At 44.3% G+C, this 24951-nt stretch overlaps 3 protein-coding genes across 7 annotated transcripts; 2 read left to right on the forward strand and 1 right to left on the reverse strand.

Annotated features, from left to right (window-relative positions):
• The first annotated feature begins 546 nt into the window (after positions 1-546).
• Positions 547-11055, forward strand: LOC122827123 (uncharacterized protein C1orf115-like). The gene is made up of 2 exons (XM_044109736.1): positions 547-774; positions 9568-11055. The coding sequence occupies exons 1-2, from the start codon at positions 562-564 to the stop codon at positions 9706-9708; spliced, it is 354 nt and encodes a 117-aa protein (XP_043965671.1). The 5' UTR covers positions 547-561; the 3' UTR covers positions 9709-11055.
• A 279-nt stretch (positions 11056-11334) lies between these two features.
• On the forward strand, positions 11335-16004 carry LOC122827073 (solute carrier family 22 member 13). Of its 3 annotated transcripts, none has more exons than XM_044109649.1 (10): positions 11335-11758; positions 12861-12958; positions 13028-13182; positions 13611-13779; positions 13863-13965; positions 14045-14178; positions 14819-15030; positions 15206-15314; positions 15386-15637; positions 15707-16004. In XM_044109649.1, exons 1-10 carry the CDS (start codon positions 11513-11515, stop codon positions 15789-15791), a joined length of 1563 nt encoding a protein of 520 aa, XP_043965584.1. In that variant the 5' UTR covers positions 11335-11512; the 3' UTR covers positions 15792-16004. The 3 variants fall into 3 exon arrangements, with proteins under 3 accessions (XP_043965584.1, XP_043965585.1, XP_043965586.1); XM_044109650.1 differs by having other exon boundaries at positions 11632-11758; positions 12865-12958; positions 15707-16002; XM_044109651.1 differs by having other exon boundaries at positions 11641-11752; positions 12865-12958; positions 15707-16002.
• Positions 13115-23078, reverse strand: sh3yl1 (SH3 and SYLF domain containing 1). Of its 3 annotated transcripts, XM_044109696.1 has the most exons (13): positions 22873-23078; positions 20652-20759; positions 20471-20584; positions 20175-20239; positions 19990-20102; positions 18608-18736; positions 18399-18543; positions 18240-18315; positions 18105-18158; positions 17555-17587; positions 17200-17229; positions 16799-17031; positions 13115-13247 (listed from the first exon to the last, which is right to left on the reverse strand). In XM_044109696.1, coding segments are annotated over exons 1-12 (1086 nt in total). In that variant the 5' UTR covers positions 22874-23078; the 3' UTR covers positions 13115-13247; positions 16799-16813. The 3 variants fall into 3 exon arrangements, with proteins under 3 accessions (XP_043965631.1, XP_043965632.1, XP_043965630.1); XM_044109697.1 differs by lacking the exon at positions 13115-13247 and having other exon boundaries at positions 16294-17031; positions 22901-23078; XM_044109695.1 differs by lacking the exon at positions 13115-13247 and having other exon boundaries at positions 16294-17031; positions 22873-23077.
• Positions 23079-24951: the final 1873 nt, after the last annotated feature.

A 24951-nucleotide genomic window follows, 5' to 3' on the forward strand; every position in this document is an offset into this window, starting at 1 on the left:
TCATGTACAAGAACAAACGTCATGGAAACCAAAGCCGTGAAGACGCTGGCTGAAAATGAGAAACAAGTTCAGTAGAATAATCTGTGCTGTAAGGTGTTTATGGATGGCCTGGTTCATGAACAATGATACATAAATATATCTGGGGAAGATCCAGAACCAAGTGAAGACCAAGAAGATCCAGTTGAGGTTGAAATCACTGGATCCTGTTTCACATCAGAACTGAAACTAACAAGTCCGAGAAAAACTGATCTCTTCAACAACAGTCATCTATTTTTAGGAGGCTTTCAGTTTACTTTCCAGAAAAGAAAACTTTCACAGTTTAGAGGAATGGCTTCATGTCTTTGTTGGTTTTCAGAGTTTTAGTGATTTTTCTTCAAAATGAACAACCTGCTGAACATCTGAATTCCCCAAACTCTCCACATTCCTCTGTAATCTGATGTTTTCCCCCGTTTCCTGAGTCTGCGGGGAGCTTCAGGCTACTCATAAAGTTTGACTCCTCCTCGTTTCAAAGGTCCTTCAGCCGTAAAACGGGAGCAGGAGGTGAAAGGAGAGGAGAGAGGGATGGGAGCGGAGGAGCAGGAGGAGGCCGCAGCTCCTCTGGAGGGGAAGAAGCAACAGAAAACCTCCAAAGACGTTTATTTCTGCATCCTTCCAGATAAATATGAACCACTGATAGAGGAGGGAGAGGAGGGAGAGGAGGAAGAGGAAGAGAGGAGGAGGAGGAAGGAGGAGAAGAAGAGAAAGAGGAAGAAAAGGTGTAAGAAATGTCGGAAGGTAAGATGATCTTTGACCTGGTTGGACATTCTACTGTCACTTTTCTGTTCAATAAAGATTCTCAGCATTAATATGAAAATATATTAATGAAAATAAAAATGTTTGATGTGAAGTATAGTCAAATTTTTACCTGGAAATAATAAAACATGTTAATGAAGAACATAAATGTACATGGATTAAAAGTAAACTTCAGATTTTTATGCTTGTTGATGTAACCCTTTAAGTGTGGGATGAGACCTCGCTGTTCCTTAGACTCTGCGTTGTGTTTTTCTTTAATTGTTGTTGTCGGAAGGAAACTTGAGGCAGGAATCGGACACACACGGGTTGCGATCGTGGTTCAGATCGTTTATTCGCCACCGACAGCGTAAGCGCTTCTTCAGAATTCACAGCAAATACTTCAGAATTCACAGCAAATACTGCGTGTCAACATAAAAAGAAGAAAAAGACAAAACGATACAAAACTAACTATTTGGACATTAAAAGTAACATTTGGCTACATTGAGGAGCTGGCGGTCAGTATTGCTTACCTTCAGAATTCACAGCAAATACTGACCGTTGTACTGCCAGCGCACCGTAACGGACGCCAAGTACGGCGTTCTTTAACGGACACACTTTACCAATTTCCATAACTCAAAGAACAAATCTAACATTTTGGTGACATCCACTGATATATTTAAGCTACTGCCCTACATTCACCCGTTGTTTCTTTGATGGCGCCCCAGTCATCAGGCTAGACACAAAACAACAATGAACATACAAATAAATGAATAAAAAAATAAATAAAAAAAATAAAACTGTGTGATGTGTCAGTGAAATGGCTAGCATGTACTCCATTAAGTGGAATTTTCTAAGTGTTTTACTGCTTTTCTGGCTTTAGCTTTCTCCCACAGCTTCCGTCCTCTTATTATCTTTTGTTCAGTGTCTTCAGTTCCCACTACTTGTGACTCACAGGAAAATCTCTTTGGGGGTTGTCGATTCCTCTGCATGTTCCTTCTAAGAGCACTGGGTCCAGGGGCTGCAGTGATACTCCCATCTGTTACATGTTCCGTCCACCCTTTAAATTTTCTGTCTGGTATATTCACTCCATCCATTTCAGGCTGCTCAACCTGTTTATTTGTTGTCTCGCCTTCGACTTCCTCCACAATTTCCTCCAACTTTTCGGGCTCTGAGTGCCCCATCCCCTGCATTCCAGAGGCTTGTCTTGTCATAGCCTCTGCGTTCTCCATTATCTCTTCTGCTGTGCCCGCCTCTGCCTGCTCTACTGGGAGGAACATACATTGTGTAAGAAGGTTCTGGTGGACCACCCTCTCAGTATTGCTGTTTTCTGGTCGCACCACATACACAGGTATGTTGGGTTGCTTTTTCATCACAATGTAAGGTTGAGACTCCCACTTGTCCCCTAGTTTTTGCCTTCCCTCTACATGGCAGACTTTGACTAAGACTCTGTCCCCTTGGTTGAAAATCTGACCCTTTGCCTTCTGGTCATAATACTTTTTCTGTTGACTTTTGGCCTGATGAGAAGTCTGGTTTGCTTGGGCGTATGCCCGTGACAGACAGTCATGGAGTCTCTGAACATATGCACTGTATTCTCCTGGTTCATTAGCAGTCTGGAGCCCAAAGATGAGGTCAACTGGGAGTCTAGGATGTCTGCCGAACATCAGAAAATATGGTGTATACCCAGTGGAGTCATGGAGGAAATAATTATATATGCAGGTTATTGCATCTAAGTACGTGCCACCGAGGTTTTAGATGTGGCTCTAATGTCGAGCATATTCATGAGTGTCCGTTGAACCGCTCAGTGATGCCATTGCCTTGTGGGTGGTAGGGGGTTGTGTGGGTTTTAGTGATGCCCATACATTTGCACAGCTCCTTCACTACAGCACTTTCAAAGTTGCGCCCCTGGTCAGTGTGCAACTTAGCAGGAAGTCCAAAACGGCAGAAAAAGTTTCTCCACAGCACCCTGGCCACTGTGTTGGCCTTTTGATCTTTAGTGGGATATGCCTGTGCGTAGCGTGAGAAATGATCCGTGACCACAAGGACATTCTCCATTCCACCCTTTGACTTTTCTAAAGTCAAAAAGTCAATGCATACTAGTTCCATGGGGGCATTACTGTGAATACTGACCAATGGAGCTTTGACTCCTGATGTTGGCGTTTTCCTGAGGCAGCATCTCTCACACTGCTCACACCAGATCTTTATCTCTTGGAACATCTGAGGCCAATGAAATCTCTCTTTTAACATCTGAACTGTTCTCTCAAAACCCAAGTGTCCAGAGTCATTGTGAAGAGCCTTCATAGCTTCCTCGCGCAGCTTCTCTGGTAGCACTAGCTGTTCCACCACTCCTCTTTGACGATCACGGCTGCGACGGTACATGATACCGTCTCTGATCACTAGCCTCTTCCACTCTTTTAGGAGAAGACAGATCTGTCGGCCACTACTGACCCTCTCACTCCGACTGGGTTTCACATTCCGACTTTTGTAGTGCCAGACAGGGCCAATAACAGGATCCTCCTTCTGTCCTGCGCGGATCTCTTGCTTTGTCATGGCGGGAAGTGACTCCATACCCATGTCTCTGTATGGCTCATTAGACCCTGGTGATTCTGAGTCCAAGTTGGCTGAGGTCGTTGTGTTCTGCTTTGAGGAGTTGTCTGGATCTTGTATGGACTGACTTGCATCCTGTTCAGGCTTTTTGCTGCACACCCGCAGAGGGCATGAGTGCAGAGTCTCTGTGACCTCTTGGTTGGACATACGGGAGAGGGCATCAGCATTCACATTGCTTTGTCCTCTCCGGTACTGGATATCAAAGTCAAAAGCAGCCAAACGGGAGACCCACCGTTGCCCCGTGGCATCTAACTTTGCAGAGCTCATGATGTACTTGAGGGGGTTATTGTCTGTCTGGACAGAGAACTTGCGCCCATAGAGGTGGTCATAGAATTTGTCTGTTACCGCCCACTTCAAGGCCAGGAACTCTAGCTTGTGGGCGGGATACCTTGCCTCTGCTGGACTCAACCCTCGGCTCAAGGCTATGACTCTCTCTATACCATCTTGAACCTGGACCAGGACAGCACCTAGTCCTTCCCTGATGCATCTGTCTGAAGCACAAACGGTAGGTTGTAGTTCGGGTATCCCAACACTGGCGCAGTTGTAAGTCTGTGCTTTAGGGCCAGGAATGCCTCCTCACATTCCTCTGTCCATAAGAATGGTGGGTCAGAAGCCAGACCTTTTTTCCCCTTTTTTCTTCATTCTTGGGTCACCACTAGTGAGCCGGTATAAGGAGCTGCCAGGACAGAGTAACCACTGACATAGCGCCTGTAGTAGCCAGCAAACCCTAGAAATTGCAGAACCTCTCTGCGGTTTGTTGGCCTGGTCCAGTCTTTGACTCTATGAATCTTCTCTGGGTCAGTCCGGATTCCCTCAGCAGATACCAGGTGGCCTAGGTACTGCACTTCTTTTCTCATCAACTGGCATTTAGAGGGTTTCAGTTTTAGACCGTGTTCCCGGAGCCGATCGAACACCAACTGCAGTCTGTTTAGATGCTCATCAAAGGTTTTAGAAAAGATGATAAGGTCATCCAGATATATTAGAAGATGGGTGAAGTTCAGGTCTCCAAAACAGCAAGTCATGAGCCTCTGGAAGGTTGATGGAGCATTCTGTAACCCAAAAGGCATCCGGTTGGCCTCAAACAGACCCATTGGTGTACTGAATGCTGTTTTGTGCTTGTCCTGCTCCGCCACCTCCACCTGCCAATAGCCTGAAGTGAGGTCAAGCGTGGAGAAAAACTTGGCCTGCCCCAATGCTTCCAGAGCCTCTTCTATTCTTGGCAGGAAATGCATCTCTTGTGCTGCAGGAGTTTAGTTTACGGTAATCGATACACAACCGTAGTGAGCCATCTTTTTTTGTCACCACCACTACAGGTGAAGCATATGGACTCTTACTGGGCCTTATTACCCCTGCCACCTCCATCTCAATCAACATCTTTCTGACATCTTGCCACTGTGATGGGGGAATCTTGCGATAGGGGAGCCTGAATGGTTTGGAGTCCACTAGTGGAATTTCATGTTGCACTGTCTTTGTGTGACCATAATCTAGAGGATGTTGGGAGAATACATCAGCATTCCTCTCTACCAGCTTTTTAAGAGTGGCGCTGGTTCTCATCCTCGACTGCCGCTTTACTCAGGTCAACACAACAACTCGATATTACTTGGGTCAGATTCAGACATGTGTCTTTGGACCTGCTTCCACAGCTTTGGCCCTGCTTTTTGTCTGAGAAATCCACAACACCATCCACTAGGGAAACATTGGCTAGTTGTGTGTGTGGCTTAATGGTGACTGGATATTGAGACAGGTTCATCACTCTGACAGGGGTGCGCCCTCGCTTCACATTAGTAAGGATCTTGGCAACCAGAAGGTCTTGAGGAAGCTTCAAGGAATGATGGCCCTCAATCAGTGCTGTATAAGTCCTTCTCTGTGGGCCGGCTGTCACCTTGCACATTAAGTCCATTTCTTTTCCCCCAGGGATGTGTATTTTGTGACCTGTATACACAGCCGGACCCACTCTGTCCTCCACATTATAATGTCCTGTGTCACCAACCTCCAAGAGGGAGGTGTACCATTCTGGATGGCTCTCTCTGACATGCTGGAGAAATTGTTGGCCATAAGTTGCTTGCAGATGAGTTCTGGAAGCACGGAGAACATTAGTTCCTATCAGCAGAGGGACAGACAGGCGATATTCTGAGTCCTCAACTACAAAAGCTGGCACATTTTTAAACTCTTTTTCCAACACTTTCAAGTTAATGCGTAGAACACCATGGTGGGTTACACTCTGACCAGCTGCACCTTCTATAGGTATCTGAGAGGGCTGTAACTTCTGTTTTTGAAGGATTGGGTGGTTGGACCAGTAGCTGTGGGTAATACTGGTTACCTGAGAGCCAGAGTCAATGAGCTCTGCACTTCATTCCACTGATTTCCACCTCACCTTCATTTCTAGGTCCCACTAGTGGAGTGCTCTCTCCTCCATCAGTCATCTTTATGTCTTGTGGCTGGGGGTCTGCCTGCTCGCCCATGGTTGCCCCGGTGACCACAGGCTCTACTCGTTTAAAGGCTGAGCTGGGTGGGGATTGTTCCCATTCATTTTACTGGGATCTGGTAACACTGCTCTGCAGACTCTAGCTATGTGCCCTTGTTTACCACACCTGTGGCATGTCACAGTTGAGATTTGGGCTCGGATTGGAGGCCCTATGGGTGCCTGGACTTGTGGTGGTGGGGCAGGAAATGGAGCAGTAACTCTTGATTCAAGGTAGGTCAATTTAGTCATTTGCTCTGCTTGGCAAAGAGCTAACTTTTTAACCAGTTCGGTAAGCTCTGACAACTCTGATACATGGGTGGTCTCTTCCACATTCACAGTTGGGCTGCTGCCAGATGCAGTCTGGATCTGGGTGTGAGCTCGCTTTGATTTGTGGAATGACTGGAACTGTTTAGTTTCTTTGGTCATGTCTCTGAGCTCAGCCTGCAGCTCTCGGAAGCTTAAGAGCCTGGGCTTAAGTGGCGCGATCCTCATGTATACCTCCTCATCATTAAGACCCTTAAAACTGCCGGGTGAGTTTGCAGTCCCTGTCTGGAAATGGCTTGCCACCTCTTTGACTGTCCTCTACCGCTCTCAGAGTAGCTTCCAGCGATATGGCATATGAGCAGGCAGACTCCCCTGGTCTTTGGCTCCGCCAGAGAAGTCAGCCAGTGGATCTAGGGAGCTCTGTGTGTCCCGCACTCAGCCCTCAGTTCTTCAAAAGCCATCTCAGGGGTTTGGTTATGTAGAGGTAGGTTCAGGACTAATTTCCTGGCCTCGCCACTCAGATGACGCACCACAGTGGAAAACCGCAGGTGTGGCGGGAGCTCAATCGCTTCCAGGAGATATTGCATGTCCCGAATCCAATCCTCCACCAGCATCCTACTATCAGCATTACCGGTGAATATAGGAACACTTCTCACCTGGTGGGTCTGCAGAAATCCGCCGTACGCAGCCCGGCCGTGTCCGTGAGAACGGATCTGTATGGTTGTGAGCTGCGTGATTCATAATTTGAGGGTTGGGCCTGTTTGGATGTACACCCCATGGACCACTGGCCGATGAATACAGTGGAGCTTGAGGCACAGTGGGATATCCAGCATAACCTGTGGGATGCTGACTCACTGGCTGATAAAAGTCTACTGGGTGTGGATGGAGGGCTGGAGCAGCAGGCTGCTGCATAATCTGGCCCCCTGTCATAACCGGAGGTGGTAGGGAGGGGCTTATTGCTGCAGTCATATGCATGCCAGTCCAAGGGGTAGAAGTATATTGATCCACATAAGGTGACAGAATTGGGGTTGCAGGGGTGGGCTGTGTGTTCACTCCTCCATCATGGGGCTGGGGAACTGGGGTGTGGTACTGTAGCTGCTGGCCATTAAGTCCTGTGGGTTGGTTAGTTGGCTCTGGCCTCACTGCTGGTGGTTGGTTGCTGGCATCAGCTGTTGCTCCTCCTCCAGGTAGGTAGGTGTGTGGCACCCCTGGGGAGTCGAATTTGTGGCTCAGTGCTGGTTCAGGGGTAAGTAGGTGGCTGGATGCTACTATAGAGGGCATCTGCCTCATTGGGGTAACTGCGTAGTTATTCATTATTTTCAAAGATCTCTCGTTTTGTTTTTTTTTTTTTTTTTTTTTTAATTAATGTAGACAGCCAAAATGTATGTTTGTATGTGTATGTTCCCTTTTTAGCGTTTAATTGTGAATAAATAAATGAATAAATAAATACATAAATAACTTTGTGGCACAGTTATTTTGAATCACTCCCAAAATTACAGTTAAACTTATATAAATTATCAGAATATAATCACAATATAATAAATATTTCAAACAACATGTAATTAACTTTTTTTTTTTTTTTTATAAGTCAAAGATAAATAAATAATTAGATTATCTTAACGCACTCACACAAATTCTAATTAGACAAAAAAAAAGAAACAGGATATCGTCACAATATAAGAAATATTTCAAACAAAATGTAGTTCACAAAGAATTTTTTTTTTTTTTTTTTTTTTTTTTTTTTTACCTTAACAGTGCAATAAAAATGACACTAAAATAATATGTTGCAGCTTCAGCTTCACACAAATTGTAACTCAAATTGTATACTCAACTAACTGCCCGAACGAAACCGTTGGGTAACCGGGCTGCTGGCGTTGTTGCCTAGGTGATCTTGAAGCGCCACGATCCGGGTCACGGCACCAAAGATGTAACCCTTTAAGTGTGGGATGAGACCTCGCTGTTCCTTAGACTCTGCGTTGTGTTTTTCTTTAATTGTTGTTGTCGGAAGGAAACTTGAGGCAGGAATCGGACACACACGGGTTGCGATCGTGGTTCAGATCGTTTATTCGGCCACCCGACAAGCGCTTGGCCAACCGCCTTCAGAATTCACAGCAAATACTTCAGAATTCACAGCAAATACTGCGTGTCAACATAAAAAGAAGAAAAAGACAAAACGATACAAAACTAACTATTTGGACATTAAAAGTAACATTTGGCTACATTGAGGAGCTGGCGGTCAGTATTGCTTACCTTCAGAATTCACAGCAAATACTGACCGTTGTACTGCCAGCGCACCGTAACGGACGCCAAGTACGGCGTTCTTTAACGGACACACTTTACCAATTTCCATAACTCAAAGAACAAATCTAACATTTTGGTGACATCCACTGATATATTTAAGCTACTGCCCTACATTGACATTCCAGCAGTCTTTTAGCTGCAGCTGTTAAACATTGACTCTGCTTTGTAGTCCTAACCTTTGACCCCACCTCCCTGAGCAGATAACCAGAGAGTCTCAATCACTGAGAGAGAGATAACATTGTAAGGAAACGTCTGGGTCCAGACCCAGAGGACGGCGTCCAGATGGACATTTTGTCCGGTTCTGTTGATCCAGTGGACAGTTGATCACCATTAAACCTTATTTCTAGATGCAGTACTAAAAGAGGCCGCTAGGTGTCACTATAATCCTCCATATTTGTTTATCTGTGAGCTGGTGGAGGCCAGTGGAATCACCTGTCGTGTTTGTGGACTGTGGGAGAACCAACTGGACCACCATGACGACCTGCAGGCGCTGAAAGCTGAACTGGAGACCAGAACCGTTTTCCCACCAGTCCTACTGGTCTCACTGGTTCTGGTTGGTATGAGAGTGGTCTTCACTTCCTCTCTCCTCGTCCTCCTTCCTCTTTCCAGAGGAAACAAAAATATAATCGCTATAAAATATGATCACTTCTGGATCTGAAATCTCCAGGCAGATTCTATTGTTGGTTTGAAAGTTCAAACTGGAAACCAGAGAAGGCTTCAGCTGGGGCTGGACGACACGACTGAAAACTGCACCATGATATGAGCATTTCATATCAGTGTATTGATAAATACTGATTAGGTTTTTTGTGGCGTTGCATTTCCTGTTTCATCAAAAGTTTTCAGTTTTAAGCAGTTATGAGGAACGGTGACAAAACATTAAACTGCTGCTGCACAAGTTACTCAGCAGGTTGTTGCTAGGTAACCATTAGCTGTAGCTAGTCGTGAGAGTTGGAGTAGCTCAAGTCTTCCCTCTGCCTACATCTCCCAGAATGCTGTGCGGTTCTGGATCAGAGTTCAGTGAATATTCCATATACTGAATATTCTATCAGCTGTAATACCTGTTGATATTGATCATGTATCTATTGTGATTTATATTGATTTATTGTCCAGTCGCAGTTTCAGCATGAAGAAAGATCCACTAACCTTCTTCTTCTGTGGTGCAGAACATCTGTAAAGCCCTGCGGTACAGCTGGCGCATCCTGCTGGCTGGCGTGCAGAGCATGGCGTCCGCCTACTCCACGCCGCTGTCCGCCATGCCCACCGTGGTGATGGAGATGAAGCGACCTGGAGACAGCATGGCATGATGGGACATCTGGAGTTTACCATGGACTTTTCTGTGTTTTCTTGTTTTATATGAACTGATGCTGAGGAAATGTTTACTGATGTGTTGAATAAAGTCACGATGTCGAACACTGAGCTACTTTATCCTTTATTAACCCAACAGACAGATAATCTTCTCTTTCCATCACTTCCTTGTTTCACGGCCCAGTTTTAGACTTCCTCCAAACCTTTCATTTCATCTCCTCTCTCTGTGTTCTTCTCTCGTTCAACTTCATCCTTTTTCTCTCTGTTTATCTTTTTTTATCTCACTTCTTGGTCTTTGGTTTATTTATCCTCAAAAAGGAACTTTAATGTAACTTCTCTTTTCTTCAGTCGTATTTTAAGCTCTTGTTTCCTTTACTTCCTTCCTACAACTTTAACTTGATCTGTATTTCCTAACATCCTCATTTCCAGGCAATGGTCAAATCTTCCTGTTGTCTTTGACATGTTTTACCTTCATTATGATGAACTTTTAGCATCTTCTCTCTTTGTAAACCCAACCTTAGCAATCACTGGCAAATAAACATGAGCACTCAATGTCTGGATGAACTTAGATTTACTTGTGTCAGTATGTGGATCAGTTTGTGGATGTACATGATCCAACAGGTTGTGTATGGACATTGACTTTTATCATAACGCATCCTATCAGTGGCACCTGGGAAATAATGAGGAGATCTATAGAGATAAAAAGAAATTAGAAAAATGTAGACATCAGTTTGTTGAGCTATGATATAAAAACATAAAGAATAAATGCCGTTATGCTGCATGAATTTGATAAATAAAAGGCATTCTCATGGGAGCTGGAAATGAAGTGTTAGATTAACAATTTTCGGTATTGGATTAAACTTAATGGCTCCATTTTAGCTCTATATTGGTCCCATAGCATGATGCTGCCACCATTATGTTGCATTGTGTGATATAAATGTGTTCACACTGGATTTTATTGATTGTATCAGAGAAATAAAATGGAGAGCAGATACAGGAACCAAATGTGTTATATTGCCTGTTTGGTCGCTAGATGGCGCTGTAGGCTCATGTAACTGAGCATAGAGGTCGGTCTAAATATGGTTGATGTGTATTTTGGACTCATTGGGTTTTGTGTACTAATTATTTTGTTGGAGATGAATATACTGGTTAATTTGCAATCCAAGAAAACCATTAAGACTCACTGTTACAATAAGTGCAACAATAGCCGCCTAGCATGTGATAACAAAGCAGCTATACTCATCACTTTAATCCCACAACACTACTTTGTCTGCAAACTGTGGTTCTTGTATTTTTTTATTTTTTTATTTTTTTGTGGTGTAATGTGATATTCTAATTTTAAATGTCGTGTTTTCATTAGCTGTAAGTGGAAAATCATCATAGTTAGCAGAAATAAAGGTTTTCAAACATGTCTCTCTATTTAATGTGCTTCACTTTGTGATAAAGTTCCTAATAATAATTTAGAAACTTTATCATCATTAAATCCAAGATTTAATGATCTGTTTATTTAATTTTGTCCTTGTTGGCCCTCCATATCTCTGATCTCCTGATCTCCCCTGCAGTGCGCAGCCCCGCCCACCAGGTGGCGCTGTTGCACACAGCGCTCCGCTGCTGGACCATAAGCGGGAAAGAAGGCTGGCCGTGAATCCGACCCGCCTGCTGGGCTCAGTAACTGTCCACGCAGTGACAGCAGCAGCTGCTCACAGAACCGCTGAGCAGGAACATGAGCAGCTCCTGAACTTCTCCCAACTCCGAATAGAACCAGCCGGACCTGACCCGGATTGGTCCAGCAGAACAGCCGCCATGTCCCCGCTCCAACTGTCCGTCTACTGGCGGCTCGCCCTCCTCTTCTTTTTCACGCCTTTCCTCTTCTTTCTAGACATTTTTACAGCCGCCATCGCTGACAGAACTTGTCGCCATAACAACGGTACCGGAGCGTCCCCGTCCTGGCTCGGAACGATCCCGCCCAGCACAGACAACAACCAATCGCAGTACGAGGAAGTTCCGGAGCTGAGCGCTGATTGGAGGACGGATGAATCGCAGGTACACGTGAGTTAGCAACTTCTGTTTTTCCTGATAACATTTACACTTTAAACACGTGTTTATGTTCACGCAGTTATTCTGTTACTGTTTTATGTTATTAAAGAAAACTTTTAAATACTTCCTTTTAATTACTTGCACAAACAACGTAAGTATCTCTCTTTTTGACATGAGGGAGTTTCGTCAGCTCCTTTAGTGAAGGGATTAATTTATCACACATGTGGATTACATAACTGATGGTGTCCATTCTGTTAATGTGCAACATGTGGTTGTAGATCAGCTGGTTAAAGTCAGACCTGAACATTTTTGGATCCTGCTGTTCCTGACAGTTGGCAGGAGGCTGCGGACCCACACGTGGGCCGTCCCGGGTCATCTGCGGGTCATGTGTGGGGCAATACTGTGCTTCCAGGAACTCTAAGCAGCTCTCTTACACCTCAGTTTAGAGCCTCTGTAACTTTACACACTACCTTTTATTGTTAAATCACGGTTGCCATCCAAATATACAGCTGTGATATATTATATAAAACAGATTTAGCATCTGCTTCATACCAGTGAGATGCTATTTAAAAGGAAATTACTAGAAGCAAACTACTATTTCCTGCTGGTGTGATCTGCTCAGCACCATCGCTGATGTCATTTCCTGTTAAATATCTCACTCCAACACCACCAGGGTTTCAGCTGATGCTTTCAGAACCTGTTCCACAGTTTGTTGGCCCTTATGGGGCTCCGTACTGTCAAAAAGCGGCAACCCTTCTGGTGGCAACCATGGCTGGAGTCCATCTACCTTCCAATGTGTATTAAAGATTTCTCCCATTGACCTTGATTTCTCTGGTTGAATTTCACTCGGGCCAATCAGCAAACAGGAGGGAAAGTTGAGAATAATGACATCAATTTCCGTCGCTGTTTTAGAATTGTAGTTTGTTTGTAGTTTTAGCGAAGTGAACGAACCAGTTTGGTCGATGTCAGCCACACTTCCAAATACTGAGCTGCTAAAGTCAGACCTAGAGGAATGTTTAAGACGTTTTCATGGACAAACATGAGCTTTTTTTCCCTTTGGTTTCATCAGTCATTGATTAGTCACATGTCTGTCTTCTGGATGTCCACGTGTCAGTCAGTGTGCAGTTGGACAGACTGGCTATCTTATGGTCAGACGGTCTACATGGTGGGACTGCTGCTCGGATCCCTGGTGGGCGGAGCTATTTCAGACAGGTACACACTCACACACATGCACACTGTAGGAGGTGGAGCTTTGCTGACCTGGTCGGGTTTCCTCTGCAGGTACGGGAAGCGCCCGGTGCTGCTAGCGTGCGCCTGTGTCCAGGCCTTCTGCGGCCTGGTGCCTGCCATGTTTCCTCAGCCGCTGCTCTTCCTCGCCATCCGCTGCCTGACAGCCGTTTGCTGCTGCTGCATCAACATCTGCGCCTTCAGCCTCGGTAACGACCATCACTCTGCAGCATCCTCTTCTCAGACGGTTCAGTGGTTATTCAGTGAAGAGGTTCTGGTTCATTTACAGAATAAAAAGAAAAGACAGAAATTACTTAGATCAGTCGCTCCAGTCGAAGGATATTTAATAGATGGGAGTTAGCACAGACTCCAAATCATGCGACCAACTTCCTTCCACACCATGCAGGACAGAAACTCTTTATGTGTTCTCTACTTTCGGATGTGACTAACAGCTGCTGTCTTCAGATGTTGAAGCTCTGCTGGGTTTATGTGATCAGAACAGTTTTTGCTGCAGCAGTCAGTAACGCGGGGATCTGAGTGGACTCACTAATAGCTGAGGGAGCCCTGCTAACCAGGCCGACTTCTCTGGGTCCACACGTTGCTGAGTCGGTGTCCCTGCTCTGTGTTTGTCCGGCAGCGGTGGAGTGGACCCTGCCGGCCGCTCGGCTCTGGCCGCCGGCCTTCCTGCCGTTCTGCTTCAGCCTGGGGACGATGGGCGGAGCCCCGCTGGCCTGGCTGAGCCCCAGCTGGACGTACCTGCACCTGCTGCTGGCCCTGCCGCAGATCGTCTGCCTGCCGCTCTACCTGTACGCCCGCCTGTGCCGCCCATCCGTCCGTCCAGTCCGCTCATCAGGAACTCTCTCATGGTTTCCTTTCTCCTCGTCTGCAGAGGCATCCCAGAATCTCCTCGCTGGCTGTTGTTACAGAGGAGAAAGGATGTTTTGGAGGGTTACCGTAGCAACAGCCCTGCAGATCAAAAGTGTTTGGACCTGGTAAAACCATCTGGTGGTAAAACATGAGCCTCCTGACATGTTTCTGTCTGTAAGGCTGAGTCCCTGTGTTCCCGTCCAGCTGCTGGACTCGGCCTGGTCCGACCTGCACAAAGCCTCTGAAGCTCAGACGGCCAGAGGCCACGCCCCCAGTGACATCACACACCTGAGGCACCCGACTATCCTCCTGCGGCTGTTCGTCATGAGCTTCCTGAGGTACTGTACACACCAACTTGCAACAGGTGCACAGGAAGTTTGGTTTAATAAAGTTTCATAAGGTAATGAGTAATAAAGATTATATCATCTGTGAACTTTGACTCCTTGTCTAAATACCTCAGAACCACATTAAACAACAACTCCTTCCCAGATCCGCTCCCATTGGCTGCCTTCATGCCACAATTCAGTTACATAACTGAGCTGTTATCATTAACTGGTACTTAGGCCAAGTCACATGTCCAGCCTGGAGCTGGGTTCCTTCATTCTGCAGATAACTGGAGTTTAGTTGGAACAACAGACACACTTGTTATTATGAAATATGATGGATATGAATAGTTTCACGGTTTGTTGTGAGATGCTGAGTACACGATCATAAATGCGACCACTGCACCGTTGTGTCCATGATGAACTGGTACAGAGTGAAATACTGCAGAGTACATGGGAACCTCGGGGCGACGCCACACAAGACAGTGGAAAAATGTTCAACTTTATTGTTGTTGCATCCTGTGTTCAGAATCTGATGCTCTGCTGCTGTTTGTTGCTCCCTGTAGGTCTTGGCCCAGTTCAGGATCCTTTGCCATTTCATCCAGGCCGTCTGGATCGATGGGTTTTGATGTGTAACTCCAGTTTATTTTCTCAGCGCCGCCACGGCCCTGACCTACTACGGGATTTGCCTGAACATCGGCTCGTTTGGCGTTGGTGTTTACGCCGCGCAGTTCTTCTCTGGCCTTTCGGAGGCTCCCTGTCTGCTGGTCCCGTTGATCCGGATCGGGCGCCGGCTGATCTCCATGCTGGCGATGTTCCTGAGCGGAACCGCCTGTTTGGTATCACTACTGCTGTCCAGATACGACGGTGAGAGGATCGCCCTTTCTGACCTGAAGCCATGCACACGTTTTAATCAGTGTTTGGACTTGTGATTAGCATCTGCAGGATGTTCTGTGTTTACCTTGAGGTTACAGAACTAGAACCAGTTTGGCTTCTGGACGGGTTACTGGTCCGGTGTCACAGATGTTTCCTGTGCATGCAGGAACGCCGGCGCTGGTCATGAGTCTGGCTCTCCTGGGGAAACTCTGCATCCTGGCTGCTACCTTCATATCTGTCCTGTACTGCATCGAGTTGTTTCCCACGGGGGTCAGGTACTGAGACAGAACCGTCACTGGGTCAGTGTTATCTTCAGACAGGCTAACAGGTGGCTGCTCTCATCCAGACAGCTCTGCATCTCCCTGGTCAACCTTTCTTACCGGCTCGGCTGCCTGGTCACCACCTTCGTCCCGCCCAGCCCCTCCGGAGCGATCTCATTGGCTGCCATGATCGTGTACAGCAGCGGACCAATGGTGGGCTGCGGCCTGTGCCTGCTGCTGCCAGAGACCAGCAGGGTTCCGCTTCCCGACTCCTTGGAGGACTGCAACAGGCAGCCCAAGAACCAGCCTGCCAGTATGGGCGCCCTCTGGAGGCCACGGTGAGAACAGCTCCAGTTTTAAAGAAACGGTGGCGGGTTTGGACTCACAGCCTGTTATTTGTTGAGCAGGAAGCCGGTGAGCAGCCAGCCCAGGACGGAGCTGGTCCTGCCAGAGAAAGTCGACATCCAGACACCGAACATGCCGTTTCTTTAACCGCAGGAATAAACCTTCATACGACCAAAGAGCCGAAACACAGCAGAACTCCAAAAGTCCATTTGGGCTTTGCTTCGGACTGGGCTGCGGTTCTGACGGTTCGGTTCATCTCAGAGGAGTGGAAGGAAGAACTGTTAGTTTTTATTTGTTTGTTTTTTATGCATTTTATTGTTTTTAAACACTGAAAATAAACTGATATGAAAAAAAGTCTCCTGGAAATCAACTTTAAAAAGGTGAAACGAACAAAACCAGTAAGACAGCGCCCCCAACTGGCCAAAACATAAAGCTAGGTTGAACTGTCTGAGAAGTGATTCTTTAAAATATCACTGATGTATCCCTGCTGGTTAAACGTGATTTTGCAGTTAATGTAAAAGTATATCACTAGATTATTTCATTCTGCATCAAGATAACCAACAATAGTAAATTGTTTTTGCTAGTTTCTATCTGATTCAAGTTTTTGAAGCATTTATCAAACAAGATGAACAGAATCAGTAAAAATGAATCTTTTAAAAAAATATTTATTCAAAACTCAATGAAACCAACACCATCATAATGGTTTGAGTTTATATAAAAACATAGTAGCAGAACTCATTACTGCTGTAACAGACAGAAATAAACCAAGCCCTTATTTTGAAGGGGGAAACAGGAAATACTGGCCCTCAGCTGTCATTGTTATAAAAATATAAACATGAAATTAATGAAAGTTACCTAACAAAGAAAACCATGAACTTCAGTTAGATTTTAATAAAGTAAAACCAGCTACTGGTGTTAAATTGAAACCATTCCAGGTGAAACATTAAAGAAAATCCCCACTACTCCACTAACTATATTACCTTTTATATTTTATGTGTCAAATCCCTAAAATACTGAATCCCTTTTATTCAAGTGAAGATAAAAGTTGCATTCATGTGGCTACTGATTAAAAAAATCCTTCATCCTAAAAGTTAATCAGAGCCTGCAGGTTTTGTTCCATTGATTTGATCCACTTGTCATTTCATAAATCCTACCACCAGGGGGCGACATCAGTACGACACGAAATTGGCAGGAAAAATCCCGACACGGCCATCGTCCAGCTGTCCTTCCCACCAGTCGTACTGGGAATCCGTCTTGGTGATGACGGTGATCCGGTCACCGGGGACAAAGCTCAGGTCACCGGGCTGCTGCCCTGTAAACGGGTGGGTCGCCGTGACAACCAGAGAGCCAGTAGCCCCGCCCCCTGACGCTGATGACATGCCTTCATCTATAAAAAAATTAAAAATTTTAACTTTGGTCATTTGTTTTCCTAAAACACATTAAATTATATTTTTAAAAATCATTCTGAAATATGAATACAAAAAGTCATAATTTGGAAAAGTTTTAAATATTTTAAAAATTTGTGATTTGGAAAGTAAAATATTTTTATTCTTACCATAACTCGGTGGTTCAGGGTCAAACTGATCTGCAAAAGTAAAAACATCAAGAAACAAATCAGTTTTACATTTAGAATGATAAAATTATTAGACAAATATCAACAAAAACGGCAAAAAAAAATTAGACAAATGTTTAGAATTCATTATATTTAGATTTTTAGTGGAAAAAGAGGAATATTTTGTCCAAAAATTGTGATTTTATTATTACTCAAGTACTAAAGATTAACCCAAAGAACAACTTTTTCACTGATGTAGTGCCACGTTATTTTATCCAAAAGCATTAAAATGCAAAATTGATGGTGATGCATGAACATAAAAACAGATAATCCATCCAAAGAGTGTGAGGTTTCGTACCGTAGCGCGGCGGGTCGCAGGACGCAAACTGAGCTGAAACAGAAGAGAAACAGGAAGTCAGAACACAACTGAACATTAAACCACAGCTTTACTCTGTTCTCCTTAAATACTTAACATGGGTTTATTTTTTTATTTTTTAAAGTTTATTCACAACAAAGTCAGGACACACAAAATTTTAATAATGTTGAGAAAAAGTTAATTTTAATTTACTTTGCTGCTGTATGTGACATTTTATTGTTTAATTAAATGGACAGACTTAAGAGCGCCAGGACACTGAATGCAGGACTGTGTTGTAAACACTAGAGGGAGCCAGAGCCTGAAACAACTCAAACCATTAACAACAAATAACTTTTGATTCTCCTCCATAAAAGTCCAAATCAACATAAAATTAATCAACATGCTGAAGATTATTCCCATTGTCTTCAAATCTCATCCCTAGTGACAAAACATTTGTTTATAATCATAAAATTTCATAATTTAGCTGTTTTTCATTTAGTTAATATTAATTAATTGTGGTTCTTATCTCCTTAAAGCTGAAGCAACGACTCACTGGACGTGTCCGACTTGTAGACGGAGACGCTGGGGTACAATCTGTCCTTCCTCTCTGCTCAAACACAGAAACACTGAGGTGAAACAGGAAGCAGAGATGCAGTCAGAAACAGGTGGGGCGCGCTGAGGGGCTCACCGCTGTCGGCCGACTGCCGGTAGCTGCTCTGCGTTTTCTTCTGGGACGGAGCTGGAGGTCTGGATGGAGGAACCGACTGCAGACACAAACATACAACAGATCAACCCAAAAGGGACGAGGAGAGACAAAGGGGACAGGAAGGACCAGCAGGACCAGTACCGTGCCCCGCAGGTTCTTGCTGGTCCAGTCGGAGGTGTAGGCCTCTGTGTACACGTCCAAGATGTGGTAAAGGTCGTAGAAATCTGTTGGAGGCTCAACGTCTCCATTTAGGATACACGAAGCTCGGATGTCTTGACAGTAGAACCTGCAGGTGAAACGTTACGTTATGACGGAAACACGCTGGCGCCTCCAGTGGCGGCTCTGCATACTTGCGGTTGGTGTCTTTGCGTTCTATCAGGTAAGATCCCTCCAGAGAAATCCCTGCAAACAGCCCTCTGGATCTGCAGTAGGTGAAGACGGCCGCAGTGCTGCGCAAGGCGATGTCCGCCTCCAGGTTCCTGAAACACAGAACCTCCATTAAAGCCTGAGGGGCCGAAATGGACCAGAGAGACCCAGATCAAAGTGAACTTTTGGTTTAACTCCTGGAGTTAAGATGGTTTGAACATCTGGTAAGCTAGCTTAGAGACTCTGTCATCCATAACAACCAAGGTGCCCAACTAGGAGGCAACTGGACCTCTTCTCTTGTTTCTAGAAGATCAGTGGGTTCTCTTGAGTGGGTTTAAACACTTTGGAATCAAAAAGTCAAAACGTCTACGGATCTGGAAGTTCCTCCCAGTTGCTCTTCGACTAGGCCATCCTAAGACAAACATTGTCTGATCTACACCATTCTAGTTGTTCAGGTGAAGCCTCAGTCTTTGATGCAGTAATGTCCAGAGTCAGTCCTCAATGTCCAGAATGTTACGAGGTGATTTTTCCCTAATGTCTGGTATTCAGGGTGGTTTTCCACGTGGTACCAGCCCCTCTTTTAGAACCTCCTTTGCCTTTTCAAGCTGAAAACACAACGTCAGAAGGCTGTTGGTCACTGATTGGGTAACTCCATTCCTCCAGGGTTTGGTGTCCTGCAATGTTTTGATGTGTTTCTGCTTCAACACACTCGAGTCAAATAATCAGACCTTCAGCAGGACTCTGGAGACTGAACACTGAGGAGGAGATTCAGTCATTTGGTTCAGGTGTTGGACTAGAGATTAATCTAAAGGTTGCAGGACATCAGCCTTTCAGGACTGGAGTTGAAGGTATGAAGTCTCTGGCTGCGTAGCCCTTTAGGAATCTGACAACAAGTTGCTCTGGAGCCGCCCGCTTAGATGACTCCGCCCACCAGAGCTGATACCCAACTGCAATGAAGAACAACCCAAACAGCTTATTTATGCTGTAAAAATCGGTGTTGCATTATAATCACAAACTTTAAAAGCAGTCAATTAAATCAGGTCTAGTTTATTTGTGTCTGCAGCTGGTGAGTCAAACTCCAGGCCACGCCCACAAACACACGGCAGCCAAAACTTCCAGGTGAAACTTGTCGAGCCACCCTGAGGCAGGCTGACCTTATTCTAAATTTACCCTGCTGTCAAATCAAAGCCTCTGGAGTCAACCGCAGCTGCTGATGTTGATTCTGTTTGTTCCAGGTTCAGGCCTGAAAACACTAACTGTCAACAACTGGCAGGATATTAAAGGGACAGACACAATTTACGATCAACTGTAAATATTACAGCCAATTAACCAGCAGACAGACGGAGTGAGGGAGGCAGGATCTCACCTGCCCATGGGTCCCACGGCAACGGTGCAGTTCCCACCCAGCGTCAGGTTACCGCCCTTCGTGAATGCTTCAATCGCTCTCCGTTGGTTCAGGATGATCACCAGGTCTGACACCTGAACACAATACACTGCCTTCAGGGACCATTCACCATCAACACCCAGAGGGCTGATTTCAGTCTGACTTACCTCCACACCGAGCTCAAAGCCTCCGCCGAGGCCCGCGATGCCGATGGCCGATGGCGCTGACCAGCCTGGACCCAGGAAAGATCGTAAGAACCAGCGCGACCATTTCAGGCGACGCACATCGTTACAGAGCTACTCATGAAAAATATCTGCTTCTGATGTGGAGAAGAACTACTGAACATTAAAACCCATCCAGAACGAGAGACACTACGACCGGCACAAAGACTGGACGATGGCGTCAAGAGGACGATAATATGGGACAAATTGACCTGGACGATGCTAATAGACTGAGGTCTTACGTCTGTCGGCGAGTCTGGCGATGACGACGCCGCTGCCTCCTCTGGCGGTGACCATGAAGCCCGCCTTGATGACCGAGATGATAGCCAATCCTTCAGCCTTGGCTATGATATGAGCTGAAACACAGAAACACTGATGAGCCTGAACCTGCAGGCGGCGAGCCGCATCAGGGGTGGACTGTACCGGGGATGAGTTTGTCCGGTCCGGTCCTGTTGGAGATCTGAGTGAACTCTCTCAGGATCTTGGCAGCTTTCTTGGCCTCTGACCTCAGGTTGGAAGGAATGGGATTCACTGCAGACAGGAACAACAGAAACGGGACATTTTCACCTCATCCAGTGAACTGGAACTAAAATATGAAGAAATCTGAAAGGTGTGGCTTGCATATGTATTCAGCCAGTTACAGTAGCTGCGTTTCCGCTAAAAATGCGCATAAAGTTATCCTATTGTGCTAACGTTAAAAAAGAAAAAAAAAATATTCACAATCGCACCATTTCTACTAAATAAGAAATACAATTAAAAAATCATGTGAATAAGTTTGTTCACATGATAAAGCATTAAAAATCATGGCACTAATGAATGTTAGCGTGATATATTCACATATGGGTCGGGGCTCCATGTGAGGAGAAAAACCAACACTGCTCATCTCCCTGAACGCATCACCAGAGTAACATCAGCCAGCAGCATCATGCTGCGTTAGAGTTGATTAGAAGATGGATGGAGCTGGAAGACCTGAGGTTCTCCTTTCAGCTGGACGATCACCATGAACACCCAGCCAGAGATACAATGTGAGAATGGCCTAGTCAAAGTCCACACTTAAAAACAACTATTCTGTAGGAAGATCTGAAACTTGATGTTCCAAGATGTTCTCCAGTCAATCTGGTAGATTTTCAAATCTACCAGAGTCGCTTATTTAACCAGAGAATGCAACTGCACACCGCACTTTTCAGATTTTCATTTGTAGAAATGCTTAAATCATCGTCTGTCCTCTTCACACCGACTCTTCTCCTTTCACATAAAGTCCCAGTTGGAGCGGTGTGAATCCTTCTGCAGCGCAGCAGAACCCAGAGAGCGGCTCGCCGGTCCGATCTGCTGCAGCAGCACATTCCTGACCCGGTGACGCAGCAGAACCCCCCACTGGAACCCAGCAGGTCAAATTGAAAAGAACTGAAATAAAGAAACTTTCCCTGTTTTTTCAGTTAAAATGAAAACACCAAGGAGGTTCTGGTCGGCTTCCTTTTGTTTATGTTTCTGGATTGTTTTGGTCGTTAGGATTCAGGTAAGCATTATTGGGTTTGTGTTTTCAGTAAACAAGAACCAGAGATGAAGATTATCAGGGCTTTAAGCATTTTATCAGTCCAAGGAGATTCTGGTGGTTTTCAGTACGGTACGGTTCGGTTCGGTTCTGCTTGGATGAACTCTGGTTCTGATCCAGGTTCAGGATCTGCTCACACAGAAATATCTTGCAACACTCCGATCCGTCTGCCTATAAGTCCGGTTCGGTTCTGGAGGTGTGAATGTGAACTCTGGTTTCACTGAATGCTAAGAGATGCTCCAAAAGCAGGAAGTGGACTACAGAGCAGGGCATTCTGGGTAAATACAACCAAAACAAACATGCTAGCCTAGCACCACCAGGAGAAATAGCTTGTAGTCTTTTACCAACAACAAAATATTTGTTAAAATCTGACGCTACTCCATTTTCGTTTCCATTTGGCAAAAATGGAAGTTGTGCTCATTGTCTTCTTCAGAGGTTTCTGTGGTGTTTCTTGGAGCAGCGCCCCCACAGGCCAGGAGGGGAACAGGTTGCTCTAAAGAAAATCGCAGCAGCTGGAACTGGAACAAATGTAGTTTTTATTCGCTAATCGAAGCGAGTTTACGGGACTATCAGGTGGAAAACATCCTTGGCCGGTGTGTACCGAACTGCACCGAACCATAAAACCAAGCTTTAGCTTTTGAGAGAAATGACTCACCTAACAGATCACTTACTGCTCTTTGGTTTTTATGTTTATTTTATCATTTTGGTGTCATTTCAAAAACAAAATAAATAAATAGAGCACAAGATTTTTTTTAAAAACAAAAAACAAAGAAATCTGTGCCTAATTTCTCGAAGCAGATGAAGTATTAATATGTCAAAAATCTAAATATTAGAAACTAAATTATTCAATTTATTCAGACTTTGCTGTTGCCGGGCAGAACATAACCAACTTAAAATCTGTTTTCCTTGGTTTGTGCTGAGCCCGTCTAGAGGGCCACGGACCTGCGGTTGATCACCAGCTGAATGAGCGACCTGACCCACAACACGGAACAACCGGGCCGGTCCTGAACTTCCTGTTTCCTCCAGAACCCGGAGAAGACAAGAAGCGGGACAAAAACAAACCAGAAGAAAAAACTTTGACCTTTAACTTACTTTTCTTTCTTTCTCTGTGGTTGTTTACCTGCCGACAGGTGAGCTGACGAGATGCCTCCTTTTTTCTTTTCCGCCTCACCTGATGGCCGGAAGCTGCGCAATGCTCACGATTACGTCAACGCAGCGGACGCACCTGGACAGGTGGAGGCTGTCCTTAAAGAGACAGACACCACGCGGACAGGTTGACGTGCGGGCGTTCGTGTTGTTCAGTCAGCTGTGCGCGTTCCCGTTCTTAAGTCTGCGCATCTACGTCGCGCTTTCACGTGACATCATCACCTGTTTGCCCTGTGTTTTGTCTCTCAGGCTAAGCGAGCCTGACCTTCCATGTGTTTATTTATATTTGGTGGAAATAAAAATATAATCAGAGGTGGAGAAGCCAAATACTCCAGTTAGAGTAAAAATACTTCAACTTGTTTTACTGTAAAAGAAGCTGCGCAAGACGTCACTGGAGTGACAAACTTATTTTAGTCATTTAATCCAAAAAGTTACTCAAATAAATGTAACTAGTTACTAGTTGGTTTTTTTTAAAGTACTGAATTGTTTGTAATTATTGTTTTTATTATAAAGTAATTATAAAAACAAATTTGCATATACATTAAAATCAGAAATGTACGTTCCTGACTGTAGTATAAAAATTATATCTAATACTATAACTGCTACTACTACTACCAATAAATAATAATAATAATAATAATAATAATAACAATAATAATAATAATAATAATACAGTCTAAATATGTATACAAATTACAGACACTGTTATTTTTATAAAAAATAAACACCAATATGAAATCAATTGCGGTAAAGAAAAGTACATCATAACACAAATCTAAATATCAACAAATTTCCTGAGGAGACAAAAGGAAGTGACGTTTCTTTATTTTTATAAAGCAGTCACTCTAACATCCACTCCTTTTATCTGTCTTTTGTTTTTATCTGCATTCATTTCTAAATCTATTTGGAAATTTTAGCAAAAACCTTTCTTAAAAATTCGCTAAATTCCTAACCCAAAACTTTATTCTAGCTGAATTTACTATAAAAACAACATTTCAGCTTTAATCAGGGTGGAAACTAATCTTCTGATCCAGATTTTTAAAATAGCTCATTGTATTTGTACAATTTATACATTTTAGGTTTGAACCATGGACTTTTTACTCAGAGTCAATGAATATTTTGGTTGTTAGATGTTAAACATGGATTTAAAATCCTAAATATTTGAGCTGCATTCTCTTGTTCCGCCAGCAGATGACCTCAGTGAGGGGGCGCCGCCGTCAGCGATCCGACTGAAGAGGAGAAAAATAAACGTTTTTGATTCAGAAACAAATCAAACCTTTTGTTAGTTTGTTGATTTTAAATCCATCTGATGAAAGAGATTTGTATATTTCTCTAAATACTTTTTTCAATCCGAGTATAAATTAAAAGATCTGTGAGTTTTTTCCAAACATCTCCTCATGTTTTTACGATTTTCCACGGGTCGTCCTCTTTAAATAGCCTGCAGGATAAACAGCAAACTGACTGCAGCCATCAGTTTCCCAGCGTGAGGCCACCCAAACTCCCGGACCCGACCAGAACCAGAACCCCTCACTAATGGATCTCCTACACTTCGGCTCAGCCTGGAGTCTGTTGTTTAATAACATCCTCTCCAACGTCATTCTTCATCCTCCAGAACCGGGCTGACCCGGTTCCCTAACCAGGACCTCACCAGAACCAGCTTTTCTGAGTAAATAATAATACTGATGGAAAAGTATAACTTCTACTCGCAGATTATTAATCTTAATTATCTTATTATAAATGATACAATGGAACCATATGTTTTTAATCTGTAATTATTTACTAAAAACAAGCTTCTAAATGTGCTGAAAAGATACTTTTACATTAGTTTTGTCTTTTTGTAAGTAACTATTTGTGTTTTTTCTGTATTTCTGGTTTTGTTTCTCTCATCATATTTTAGTTTGATTTTGTTATTTTCTGTCTCTTAGTTGTTATTCAAACTTCCTGTTGCCCCAATTTTCTATTTTTGAGCATTTTAAGGCTTTATGACCGTTTTGCAATGATGTTTGTCATTAAATGCCTGTTTAA

Source organism: Gambusia affinis, linkage group LG24, assembly GCF_019740435.1.
Source record: "Gambusia affinis linkage group LG24, SWU_Gaff_1.0, whole genome shotgun sequence".
In the NCBI taxonomy this organism is placed as follows: Eukaryota; Metazoa; Chordata; class Actinopteri; order Cyprinodontiformes; family Poeciliidae; genus Gambusia; species Gambusia affinis.